The sequence below is a fragment of the Acromyrmex echinatior genome, chromosome 1, assembly GCF_024713525.1.
Source record: "Acromyrmex echinatior isolate Ae372 chromosome 1, ASM2471352v2, whole genome shotgun sequence".
Lineage (NCBI taxonomy): Eukaryota > Metazoa > Arthropoda > Insecta > Hymenoptera > Formicidae > Acromyrmex > Acromyrmex echinatior.
This window is the reverse complement of record NC_141852.1, coordinates 13,147,209-13,161,868: the sequence shown is the minus strand read 5'-3', so window position 1 is coordinate 13,161,868 and position 14,660 is coordinate 13,147,209. Positions and strand designations below refer to the sequence as shown.

The 14,660-nt window shown below is 32.0% G+C and overlaps 1 protein-coding gene across 2 annotated transcripts in view; it reads left to right on the top strand.

Annotated features, from left to right (window-relative positions):
• CtsL4 (Cathepsin L4) overlaps positions 1-7,434 on the top strand; it is a 62,283-nt gene extending 54,849 nt beyond the window's left edge. For both annotated transcript variants that reach the window (XM_011057547.2, XM_011057546.2), the window contains one exon: positions 3,632-7,434. In XM_011057547.2, coding sequence (XP_011055849.1) covers positions 3,632-3,827 — 196 coding nt within the window. In that variant the 3' untranslated portion in view covers positions 3,828-7,434. The remainder of the gene's footprint in view (positions 1-3,631) is intronic.
• Positions 7,435-14,660: the final 7,226 nt, after the last annotated feature.

Below are 14,660 nucleotides of genomic sequence, written 5' to 3'. Positions count from 1 at the left end.
AAGTTATTAACTGTTTAAATGTAGATTTTTTTTATTTAATGCGTGTATTGATTACAAAAACTTGCATTATTAAATAAATTCTTTATTCGAATATTCATAATAATATAGATAAGAATAAGAACTTTAATAATATTTGATTAAATATTATATAAATATGTATTCTTATAAATATTAAATTAAATTCAAAATTAGAATAAAGCTAAGAAGAATCTAACGCGACAATGTTCAGTTATATTTGATAAAATAATAAGTAATAATACATAAGAAAATTGAACGCTTCGGTCCAACTTTAAACTATTTTCATCATGCAGTGTAAAAAAATATGTAAAGATTTAATGTAAAATTTGAGCGTTTAATTTTTTTTTTGTGTATTAATTATTTATTATTTTATTAAATATAATTTCGGATTTTCGTTCATGCTAAATTCTTATTAGCTTTATTCTAATTTTGTATTTATTTCAAGAGTCTTTACTTATTTTTTTAAATATTAATTAAATTATTTAAGTGGCTTCAACCCTTGATTAATTTTTTGATACATGGGTCCAAAAAGGAGAGAAAGAGGAGTAAAAGGGGGCTTCTCATGAGCGACAATTTCTAATATATTATAATTTAATAATCTTTTTTTATTTACCTTATCACGGTGAGAAAGTTTTCAATACCAAAAGGTGTACATTTGTAATTATATGTATATAGTATATATGCATATATTATACATATAATGTATAATATATTGTATAATAATAATATGTATATAATATATGTAATATATATAATAATTATAATATATATAATAATTATATATTATATAATGCATATTATTATGTATATTATTTACATATGTATATGCATAACATGTATGTATAACATGTATGAAGAAAATGTCTGTGAAAGCCTCAAAAGTATTATTATTATATTATCAATTTTTTTAATCATGCCTCTCTAAAAGAAATCTTGCAGACATCTTTGTTTTGATAGAATCAAAATTTTAGAATTAAAATTTTAGCATTATAAGTATAATATCTACACACGAAATTTTGCACAGATCCTCAGAGAATCGCTTGATAACCTTTAATATACCGCCGACTTTTATTTATTCGAATCACCGAGGCACAGTCATGTTGAATCCGTGTTATTCTAAAGGACTTACAATGCCAAGGCGCGACTATTTCCTGTCATTCTTCATTTCGGGCAAATACCTATAAAAATCATGCACTGAGAGAAAAATTCATAGTTATGACAACTATAAAGATGACAACTGTACAAGTTTCGTACGTAGAACTAATATATATATCTAAGTTAACTATATTAATATTCTATAGTTGATTCAACTAATGATAATAATTTACTATTTTTAAAGTTGCTGCTACTAAAGTTGATTGGTTACGACAACTAATAGATAAAAGTTGAACAATCTTCGTGTGAAGAATAATATTAACTATAGCATTTCAACTTTATAAAGTTACTGCTGCTACAGTTGAATGGTTACGATAACTAATAGGGGGTAAAGATTATACAAGTATTATAGGAAAAACAATAGTTAAATCTGTCTCACGTGAAATGCCTACCTACATAAGCATAATATAAGACCGCTGAGCAATCTCATATAAATCAATATGGCGACTTAATACTGGATGCTTGGTTTAAAATTGGTTTAGCAGTCTTATGTTTATATACTTTGTTATGCATTTTATGCGCGGTTTAGAGTATATCGACATAAATACTTGCATAGCCGCATAAACGTATACATGAAGAAAGTTACTCAATTGCATTTCTTTTATAAAGATGTATCATTTTAAGTGAAACAACCAACTATATACATTTATTGCTAGAACTATACATAGTTACTATTGTTATTATTATAGCGGTAATAATCGTAATTATAATAATATATAATTATAGTAAAAATGCCAAACATTTTTTTCTCAGTGGAGAAAGAAGTAAAATATTACCAAAGCGCACTGAGAAAAATTTTATAGTTGTACACCAACTATGAATTTGACAACGATTCAAGTTTTGTATGTAGAACAATATATTTGACTGAGTAAACTATATTATGGTTAATTCAATAATAATTTTATAGTTGTCTTAAACGGAGGTACAATTAGCGATTTTAAAAGTTACTGCTACTAGAATTGAATGCTTACGACAACTAAGACAAAAGTTACACTTTATGGGAAAAATAACATTAACTTTAATAAATAACATTTTACTTTAAAGTTTCAACTAAAATTGAATGATTGCCATAAGTATTATTAATTACATACAATTTATTGTTGTGTTACATAAGATATAAACAATTTATAAAATTATTCAGGTAAACAGATTTTGATGCACTCTTGTGAGAAATCTCGTTTGATTTGCGCAAGATGATCGGGACGGGAGTAGTAACAATCGAATACATCAAGCATCCAAGCGTGCAATTATCTCAACGTTAGCGTAGGTAGGTTATCACCTTAGAGATTTTAAATTCAAATCCCGTCAATAACCCATGCGTTTTTTTCCAATACGTAATTGTAAATATAAATAAATTGTGTGCGTAACAAATATATAAATAAATTGTATATATTGGATATAATAATTAAGAAGTAAAAATTATATCTTAAAAATAAAAATAATTTTGTAATAACTATATAATATATAAAAATATATAGTTAATAAAAATATAGTTAATAAAAATATAGTTGTTGTGGCAACAATATTATTGACAATAATCGCAGAACTGTTTACAAATATTAATTATATTATTTAGTTATATTTTGTCAATATCTGCATTTCCATTAACTATGGTATTTTTCTTCCCACAACTAATTCTGAAAAGCTGAGGTGCTATTTCATTTTTTGTAGTTGCGGCAACGATTCTCAATGTAGTACTAATGACGATAAAAATATAATTTGCCACTTAACTATTCGCCCACAGTTATGTCAAATATATTGTTCAATTATTCTTACAATATTTCTGTATTTCAATTAACTATGAAACTTTTTTTTTATAACTATTTTTTATTCTTGAGGTGCTATTTCACTATACTTTTATAATTACTGGTATTATTTTTTTCTCTCAGTGTGGAAATCGTTTAGCACTCATGATAAACAGGAAATGATTAATGCCCCGAGATGTTATTTTACAAGTTTTCAATAAATACAGGATGTTGATCGAAAATATGCGATATCAATATGCAAATATTATCTAATAATTGCATGTTCTTATATATAATAGTTCGCACAGTTCGCAAGTTCAGAGAGTTGATAATTTATGTCCTTTAATATTCTTGGGAAACATCTTTCTCGCGCATTTCTTTCTTTTCTTTTTTTTCGATTTTTTTTTTAAACTTTCTTTCTTGTGACATTTTTGATGATTTTTATGATGATAAATTAGTTCACTTATAAGGTAATGTTTACTTATTAATATTGTAATTCGAAAATCAAGTTTTTGAATTGTGTCATTTTCTAAGTAAAGAAGCAAACTTGACGTGCATGTCAAAATGTTTTGTTTCATTAATAAAACAGATTTAATTCTAATTTTTTATCTATCAATGATAACTATCATGTTTATATTTTAGCAATAGCGCCCTATCTCTTTTTAAATTGCATAAAAAAGTTCCAGATGTCAATCCGATATTTCCATTTGTAGCAAAGGCGTTTACGATGATCATCGATGCAGTTCGGATATGGTGAACCATGCGATGCTCATCGTCGGATATACGCCAACCGAATGGATCCTGAAGAACTGGTGGGGCGATAGTTGGGGTGAAAACGGCTACATGCGACTGGCGAGAAACAAGAATCGTTGCGGCATAGCGAACTACGCTGCTTATGTGAAAGTTTGAGAACCATTTCTCTCAAATTTGAGCGAAAATTTGCGTATCTTAGAAAAATATATACATTAATTTTTAATATTCGACACGAAACAAATTGCGATAAAAATGCAATAGACAATTGTTTATGGCGCTTATTCATCGTAATAACTCAATACAGCCTATTTAAGGTACAACTCAGACAACACGCAATGTCTAGAAGATATTTTTACCTTTTCAATATCTTTTAGACATGTATGCCGCAAAAAATATCTTTATGACATCTTTCAAATATGTATATTGTCTGGAAAGTGTGTTGCTATTTTTATTGAACAAAACATTGAAAACTATTTCTACCGATTTAAAGTAGGAAATATTTCTGAAATGATTTCTGAATGTTAATAAAAAATATGGGACATTCTTATTAATATTTACATGAATACAGTAAAGATTTAATTGTCCGTGTAACCTATCTACGAACAGCAGACTATATTGGATATTAGACCCAATGTCCACGATGCTAGAAATCGATCCGAGAGTGAAGAAAGAATTGACCAATCGCGTTAGTCATATGACCAAATTGTTCAAATATGATTTGTTAATTTTTTCTCTGTTCGAGATCTCGGATCGATTTCTAGCATCGTGGACATTGATCTTTAGGCCATATTTATATATAATATAAGAGCACTTTATTATTTTTCTGACTTTTTAGGCCATATTTGTGTAAAGGATACCTTATTATTTTTCTGTAAGATAGTTTCTATTTTATTTAAATTTTCTTATTGTATTCTTATGTGTTTTTAGAGTAAGAAAAGGAAATAGTAAAACTAAGTAACATATTTAATGATACTGTTTGTTATATTTTTAATCAGTCTTTCTTTCGCGTTGGAGAATCAAAGATGTATTTGAACGATTAAACTTTGGTCAATTACTAAGGATTGCCGAACATTTATTACATAACAGCCACTGACCGCAGGACGGACGCTTGAATGCCAGATACCAGACTTCCGTAACCACACAGAATCCCGGGGAAATTTAATCGAACCGTACAACCGCGGAACGATAGGAACGTGGAGACTTTGCCAATCGAAAATTCTATCCGAAGACGAAGTATACGGCTAACCGGGACATATCGCCATGGCATTTCCATAGGGAAAGAGACAGAGGAAAAGAGAGAGAGAGAGAGAAAGAGAGAGAGAGAGAGACAAAAAGAGATAAACAGAAGGAAAGGACGAACCAATTCATGTATCCATAGATAGATAAGTCTCGATAGGCGCTAACCGTGTGATGCAACATCAGGCGAAACCATTACGTAATCGCGTAGTGACATAAATCCAGAGACACATCCTGCAAATGATTTGTGTACGCATGATTCTGACACTAAGAAATAAAAATAGGCTTACATGAGACAGCACTCACGCCTCCTCTAAGAATTAGTATCAGATTTAATGTATTTATAGAATTAAAAAAAAAAGTCAGTTTGAGGAATTTTTTATTTCAAATGAGACCAATAAACAGATTGGTCTATTAAAAAGAAGTTTTCGCTTTGATATATTATATATTTGAGCTTCCGGAGATGACCGTGGATCTATTGAATCAATTATAAATTATAAATCTCTTTATAAAAGATGTCAAATTAATTTTTTCTTTTTTTATATGTTTTTGGTTCCCTGAAATTAATTAGTGCTTTTTAATCAATACAAATTAAATAGATCTCAAGACTCAGTGTTACAAATTTTGACGTCTGCAGCTTCGAAGGGTTAAATATTCGAATTCTGCTATATTTTCGTATTCTGCTTGATGATATATTTATTGTGTGTTTAAAAATAATAATAGGATGTTTTACTAAACTTAATATTAATCTCACGAAGCAACCTTCACAAAGCAGTCGTGAAACAGATGTATGAGAAATCTGACGACATGTCATTGTCCATTTCCTAAGTTTCCACGATTAAACATGCAAAATAATAGCGCGTCCTGCCGAATAAAAGCTTTACTCGTGCGATTGCACGTCGTCCAACGTGATGATGCAAGGACAGAAAGAATCCCGAGGAGCAATATGTCCGGAATGTATTGTCGCGGTTTGTGCAGCCCTCTCCCTGATTTTCCGATATCAAATGCGGCTCCGAGACCACATAAATTCCATCTCTCTATTCGGAGGTCGGCCACGACTCATTGTTCGTCGCGGATGACAACGCGCGCAATCCGTCCAAGCGACAGCGCATCCTCGATTGTTACCCGGTAACATCTCTATCTGTTTCCCATCTGTTGAACGACATCCCGTCTCATCTTACCAGCATAACTTGCTGGTATCGGCAGCTCGATACAAACTGACGTCGCAAGCTCGCTTCTTACTTGAAACGTCATTAATCTTAAAGTCTGATAATTTCTTGACTATTACATAATAATGTATTCACATATACAATGTATTTGAAACAAAATCTAAAAGTCTAACAAAACTAAAGAGGTCACTGGATGTTTGTTTCTGTTATCAGCAAATTTCATTAGATATTAATCAATTCTATATCATTAAATATTAATCAAATAAACCTTCAACTATTAACATAAGGTTAAACTTCAACTGTTTTATAGGCCTCCTTTTATAAAGGAAATTTAAGAATAAAAAGAGTATAAGAAGTTTAAAATAAAGTAATAGAAGCATGCATTTTTTCTGGCTGTAACGATATGAATCGTTATAGTCGATATGAAAATTTGGGGGGATCCCGTTTGCCTACAAATCGATTGCCTACAGTATCGTTTGCCAACATCACTTTTGCCTACAGCTCTATTGTCTACAGATAAAAATTTTATAAACAGAGTTACTTTTGTCTACATGTATTATTGCCTACTGCTCAATTACCTACATGTGTTATTCTCTGCTTTAACTCTTAACTAAACTTAACTCTAACCAAACCTATTTTTTACTTTCGCGTGGAAAGTTATACGTTCAAGAAACAAAATTCTACTAGATTTATGACCTTTTACGCGAAATAAGGGCCACCTCACACCAAAAAATGGGTTAGGTTCTTTTTGGAAAAATATTCCAAGCGGACATTGTCCACGTTGACACCCCTGACTGTTCACATGACAGATTTCCTATCCTCAATAGTTGTCGTGTGTCCGTTTCAACTTGTGTCCAATTGGGACCGAATTTTCTGCTTTAAAAACACAAATTCTCTATTTTAAAACAATTTCTCTGCTTTAAAATTCTTTACTTTAAAAATATGAATTATTTTCTTACTTAACTGTAATTTTATGTTTGCAAAAGTGCTTGTAGGCAATTGAGCTGTAGGCAATAATACTTGTAGGCAATAATGCATGTAGGCAAAAGTAACTTCGTTTCTAAAATTTTTGTTTGTGTGCAAAGTGCTTGTAGGCAATCGAGCTGTAGACAATAATACATGTAGGCAATTCAGCTGTAGACAAAAGTTATGTAGGCAAACGTTACTGTAGGCAATTGATTTGTAAGCAAATGCAATCATCTCGAAAATTTAATTATTATGTGTGTTTCGACTTTTAATTATTAGGTGTTGGAATTAATTCGTAGCGTTTTTTAATGAAAGAATGTTATTTATTTCACATGAGCATTAAAAAATACATTAATGAAAGTACTTCCCATCACTTGTAAAACGCTACGAATTAATTCCAACACCTAATATAATTTGTTTTACTTACACTTACAAGAAAAATGTAGAAAATGATAGTCATAAATAGATAAATAGATATAAATTATATATTGTTGGAAAGGTCTTGCCGAATAGAGTTCAAAAATGCAATATTTCGTTTAAATGACGCTTCTAGAAGGTGTTATGTGCAATTAAAGTTGTTGATACAAGATCCTCTAAAAACCCGGAAATATTAAAATATCTAGGAAACAATTAATTATATTTATATAAAAATACAATGTATAAGAAACAAAATTAATAATTCAAAGTTGGAAATACATCTACTTATCATATATAAGTATCCAATGTATGATATTGAAATATGATATAATTTCATATGTAACGTATGTCACGTAGTCCTGCAGTCAATATAGATAAAAAAAAGAACTTCTGCTTGCACAGGTCTGATAATGATGATTTTTGAATGTCTTGAAGTTCGATTTCCTATAATGAAAACCCCAAGTTTTCCAATTTGACAGACCGCCACACTAGTTGCACTACCATTTTGGAAAATTAACGTCTAAAACACATTTTTTCACAATCTCAGAAAATACATAATTTTCAGAAAAATAATTAAAGAATGACAAATTGGTGTTTCGAATTATAAGTAATACGACAAACTTGCGCAGTTTTTATAGACGAATAGAAAAAAAGTATCTGAAAACTATATGAAATTTTATGACAGCTATACGGAACTAGTTGATGAACTTAAGGTTGTTTAATGGACAATGCAGCTGCTGCAAAACGACGAAATAGTTTGAAGTCGATATTTTTCCAAAGTTGCTAAGAATATCGCACTTTAAGTCGTTAATGTTTTAAGACGCTAAAGATATAAAAAAGAAGTCTCTCTCACGTAAAAGGAATCAGAGTTTGATCATGCCAAGAATGAAGTGAAGTCAAGCCATGCTTTAACAGCAAAATTATAGTGTAATTGATTTCTACATTTCTACGTTTCTAAATACTGTTTTAATAGAAAATAATTTCTGAGAAAAGAGAAAAAGTCTATTATACGAAAAAAATTCTCGTCGCATATTCTTGCAGAGTGCATTAAGAGATTGAGGGTATTCTGACTAAAAAAAGAAATAGTAACTCTTTATTGTCGTAAGAAACAAGAACAGGAAACAGATAGAAGCAAAGAAAAGATAAATAGGAAGAAAGAAAAAAAGTTACAAAGCAATTGGTGAAGCCAGTCGTGTTACTATAAAAGTACCGAGCGACGACGAGTTTCGCGGAGACTTCGCACGGAATATAATCGTTCGTAATCGGATCAAGTAACATCCTGATTTACGGACTTCGCTTCTCCTTCGCCCGAGTCTCTCGCTCTAATCGCCCTTATCTTTCATTCTCACGGCCTTTTATTGTCCCTCTGGGGAGACTGAGGCAGGAATAACTTGGAGGAGGTGAACAAGTTGATGGTCACCATGGGAAAATTGCGTGATCTCGTTCATAACGTCACTGTGTTGTCCAATCGACTTACTGAGGCTTGTTTTCGCATGACTTGACTCTCGTGACACTTTTAACTTTAGTGTCAGATGTTCTAAAAGTTTATATTATGGCAGCTAAAGTGTGATGTATGGTATAATTGACATAAATATATGACAGAAAGTATATAAAATATATACTTTATATATACTTTATAGTATATTCAGCCATACACAAAGAAAGTCTAATATTATCTACTAAACGCACCTTATTTTTAGAATATTCGTGCTATGTAAGTATTTATGACACAAACACAGTAATAGTAAGTAACCATTTGGTATCAATTAAAAAAGTAAGCTAATAATTACAACAATAAAATCAACATTTAGTTAGTTCAGTAATATTAACCAAACACACACCCACACACACACACACACACACACACACATTTAATTGAAATTATTTCAACAAAGCTTTAGTAACTTTTTATATTAGTATTTTATTACTTTTTATATTAGTAGTTATTTAGTATCATTTAGGCTTAATTATTATAATAGATATCAAATTTTTTAGTGTATCTACGATAAGAGATAATAATAATTATTGATTATTATGAATTCAGGAAAAGGTTACTTTTCAAAAGTAATTATAATGGTTACTGTTACTCATTACCGAGTAAAAAATAATTATTTATTAACTAGTTACTGATTCTCAAAACTGACTCGTTATCTTCACCGTCACTTAAAAAGTAATCATTTGTTGCTTTTATAATTTTTGTAATGCTCAAACACAATTAATCTAAAAAATTTTACAATATTTTTAAATATTAATAAAAGCAATAATAAACAGAAGTGAGACATTAGACCGATATGTAATACCCTAGAAGGGAAATTTTTCAAGCTAGATAACAGCTTCGTACATAATAATATTTTAACGTGAATTTATACATATACATTTCCAATTCTACAAACCATGCGCTAATTAAATTTTCGGTCTTGAAGCACAATTTGGCTGAGGTGATATTTTTCACAATAAATATTGCAATGCATGGCAATACATGGCGTCAAACTTAAAGATTGGTATTTATAAAGTTTACTTTTGTTGTTAATATAGCTCTGTGATATGGTTTTCTGACATTTTTAAGACGACATAAAAAAACAATCACGAAACCGTATTAGCATCTTGATATTATTTGAAGATATTACTTGAAACAGAGTATTAAAGCAAAAACAAATTATGAATACTGGCTACACAGTAAAAAAACATTGTATATTTGTATTAGAAGAAACGGTCCATTCATGTTAACGATTTGTGTTGAATTTTTTAACAGATTTATTAATTTAATATAATATATTATTTTAAGATTTTTTATTAAATTGATATTTAACATTTCTTAGTATCAAAATGATATAATTTATGACTAAGTGAACAAATAATATAAAAATAAAGTGTTTTAAATCTTAAATTTTAAGATGAATGAATAAAATATGGGATAATTTAACATATCACAAATGTTAATTTTACTGAAAAAATATGCTTTCAGAATTCTTTTATAAACTGTGTCAACAATACCTTTTTTGCATTTATTCTTTTGCATAATATTTGTGTTATTTTATAATACGTATTGTGTTAAATTAATAGAACATTTTGGGTGGATCGTTTGACACGTGAAGTATATTAAACTTAACAGAAATTTTCCAACTAAAGGGTGTCTCAAAATGACCTGACATTTTAATGTATTAATAAAACATATTATTTATTTGAAAAGTACACATGTTTTTAGTTTAATAAAGTACAAACATGGAGGTTATATGTGGAACACAATATCCGATAAATGGCCGCCTCGATTCTGTTTACAAACGTTCATTCTTTTGACAAAATTTTCAATGACATTTTGGCATAATTGCGGACTAATTTCATTAATGGTACGTCTAATTTCTTCCTTCAACTCCGGAATGGTCTGTGGATCATTGGCATACACTTTTCCTTTCAGAAAACCCCAAAGAAAGAAGTCCAATGGCGTCAAATCGCATGACAAATCGATGACCAATTCACATCGCCGCGGCGCGAAATAACACGACCATGAAACTTCGTCTGAAGAAATTTCACAATTTCTATGCGTTGCTCGATCGTGTAATTCTCCATGACTAAACCTCAATACTTCCTGATGCCAGTTGTTAAAGGTTAGTACGTTACGTTCGCTGCAAAAAAAAATGGCGCGCAATTTAAAATGTCAGATCATTTTGAGACACCCTTTATATACTCTCTCTTGATCGACAACTAGGCGCGGCAACGAATCGGTAGAACAAAGATGTCTCTCGTTCTTTCGTAATTTCCACAAGGCTCGCGGTTATTCGGCGTTTTTCATTCGTTCCGGTGCACGATGCGGCAGCATGACGAATGGCAAGCCAGTAGAAAAGAAAATAAATAAGAGCGAGGATTCTCAGTATGCCGCGAGCTTTCATCGTTCGCTTTATCCTTATCCTCGCACGTACGAGGAGTCACGGAAAATGTGAGAGCAACAGAATTTATCGTCCTCCAGGACCGAGTCCCTTAAGAGCGTCCGAAATACGTGCACGCGCGTACACGCGCGCTCGCACATACATACTGGAATAATGTAGCGGCCTGAATAACAAATTGCAGTACCATCATATATCACGATATCCGTAAACAACAATGTAACATCTACAAACTTCGGTCATATTGCCTTTAGCGTTAATGCTATTACGGGGCATAAAGACGGTTAGCGCCAATACGCCGTTATATTACAATAAGCGTTATTTATTGATTAATTTAAGTCTTTGAAATATTTGCGTTAATAATCACATTATTGTAAAGATACGCTAATTTATGGCAACTCCGAATTACGCTCTGGAGTGAAATCAGTTCACGTCGAATGTCGATAAAATACGAGCGGACATGTCGACACCGTAAACAATTGTGGCGGCGCTTCGCGAGGGTGTAGTACGTCCTAATGTCGAAGTGGATAAACGGCGACGAACATGCGAGACAGCGCAAACGTAGTCTCTTATCGATGGAAGATCGATTAAGCCGACAAGCATGTAAGCGAGATTCAAAGATCGATCGTTCGGAACATCGAGTGACAGGAACCTACTACCTGAGAGACGCGGCCGAAAGCAAGAGATTGACAGAATGGGAGAGAAAGAGAGAGAGAGAGAGAGAGAACAGAGAGATAGATAAATAAATAAATAGAGAGATAAATTTACTGATATCCTTAAAGGGTAGACCTTTTAAAGATACAAAATGACAAGTAAAAAAAATGAACAGGAAATATGGTTACACAAAGAAAATAATATTTACAAGATAAAAATTTAAAAAATAATAAAAAGAAAGAAAGAAATACAAAGAAAATTAAAGTAACAATTTGTCTAAAAAGGAAAGACAAAGAAAAGATACAAGATGAAATGATAGAACCTAGTGCGACGTTTGCTGCCGCCGTGGAGATTTGAAGAGCTTGCGTGTAAACGCATATAACTATTTTGATTCTCTGATAACGACAAAATGTGAATTCCACATTGTGATCAACGTATAGAAAAGAACGCGCACTGAAAAAAAGATTGACTGCTACAGCAAATTAGATAGTAAAATACGACACAGTATTTTTAATTGGTTGCAGCAGCCAATTAAAAATGTTATGCCATATTTTACCATCTAACTTTACTGTTAATCTTTTTTATATATAAACGTTCAGCAGGAGGGAAGGGCACATATGATCACGGAAACTAATATGTAGATGGAGATTATGTATTAGGAAGAAGGACCTGAACGAATAATGAAAAACTAGCAATTGAGATAAGATCTTCTGACATTCACGAGGATGTCCAATCAAATGTGCTTAAAAATGCAAGACACGTTCGTCTCTATGTAAATTGTAAATTAAATTTACACGCAGGCATTCATAAATCGCAGGCATTTAACAGAACCTCTGTTGATATTTAAGAGCGTGAACACGGCACAGCAATAATAAAAAATACAAAAGATTAAAGATGTGAGCCGAATGCGCAGAGGAGCACTTAGGCTGTTTATATGATATTTAAATCGCCAAAGGACCGTTAATACGATTTGAGACAACTCTGATCTATTCACAGCAACCCTGTTCGGACTAATTTAGAGTGTTTGTAAAATGAACGCCAAGTAGATTAGTAACTTAGGCAGTAAGCTCAATGTGTGTGAACCATTTAATTTGAGCTCAATGTTATGAGCAGCGACAATACTGTTGAAATTCTTGGCGGTACCCGTAAATATGATTTGTGTTTTGCTGGGATTAAGTCTCAGAAAGTTGTTGAAAGCCCAGAACTCGATAGCTGCAATGTTCCTCCATACTTTATTCAGAGCCATTTCAAGAACGTAAGAGAGAAATGGATGTAAATTTGGTTATCGTTGAATATAAAGAATATGATTGCGATACTTAATACAGAAGATCATTATTAATAAAAACAATAAACACTCAAAGAAAAATATTCTGCTCATAAGCGAGGAATTCCTTTTGATGGGCATTTTCTCAAATAAATCTTACAAAAATTATACGTTTGTATCTAACACGCATTCATTTATATAAAAGTAGACACATGAGCTATGACCAAGAATAAATTCCTCTAAGTAAAAAGTAAATACGCTATCCTACTACGAGATGACTATGATATTTATAATAAAACGAAAACACCCTATAATAAAGTAAAAAGATGTATTCAAATCGCGTTAGTGAGTCTCCTTGTTTCGAGAGCGAGTCAGAGCGAGAGCGCTGGCGAGAAAAATTTAAGTGACACGGCGTTTAATTGTATTTCGCTTCAATCCAATAATATTCTTTGCGAATCAAACGCGGCGGTTTTCTGGCGGCGGAGCGTCTCCTTGGCGGTGCACTGATAGCGAAGCGTTGACTCAAAAACGGCGGAAAACTAAGAGAGCTATTGCTTCTCGGTTTTGCCTTTTATGCTCTTTTGAGAACAAAGGCTTCCCTTTGCGTTCGCCTATGAGATTTTTGCAAATTGAAAAATTTGAGGTGATCCTCTGTTTCGGGTGGCGATTGGCAATTTCGAGCGCAACGGCCAAGCGGCACGCTATTGCCATGCGCGCCCGTTAAATCTGGATTCTTGATTGGGATGAACGCATATTACACGTTTTGCGTCACGCGATCGCGCGTGCGCTGCGACCGATCCGAGTTGGTTCGCCGTTATAGCGGTTGAGATCTGCGTACGTGCGACGTGCGGCTTAGTTTATTGTTTTTCGACTTTATCGACGAGGTGATAGCCGAGTTTATGTTTTGGAAACCTCTAAGGACGCTTGGGATCCTTCTAAAGAGAGAGAGAAGCTTTCGATCCGCATGTCGCACGAACGCCAAATATGGAAAATATGTACATGTTGGCCGTATCTCGAACACTCCTGGAAACCGAATTTCTTTCAGAGTATTCATTCTATAGACTTCTGAAAGAGCTAGCTTTTGCTTATAATGATGTAAATTTGGGAATGTGGTACTAATATTTTAGCAATAAAATTGGATTAATCATATATATTATATATATGTATATGAAAAAAAGCTAGGATGCGTTCTCGCGAGTATCATTTTATCTTTCTTGTCATCAAATATTAAACAAGGATGAGATGATACATGCGAGCGTTGCGAACGTTAAGTGGAACGTACTTCTAGAAAATTCTTCTAACATGAAGAGGATTGAAATCTTAAATTCAGCTTATCCAGTTAACCCACCCAGTGGGCCAGCTTATCTCTCAGTTAAATGATATTCCTATACATTTTAGAATA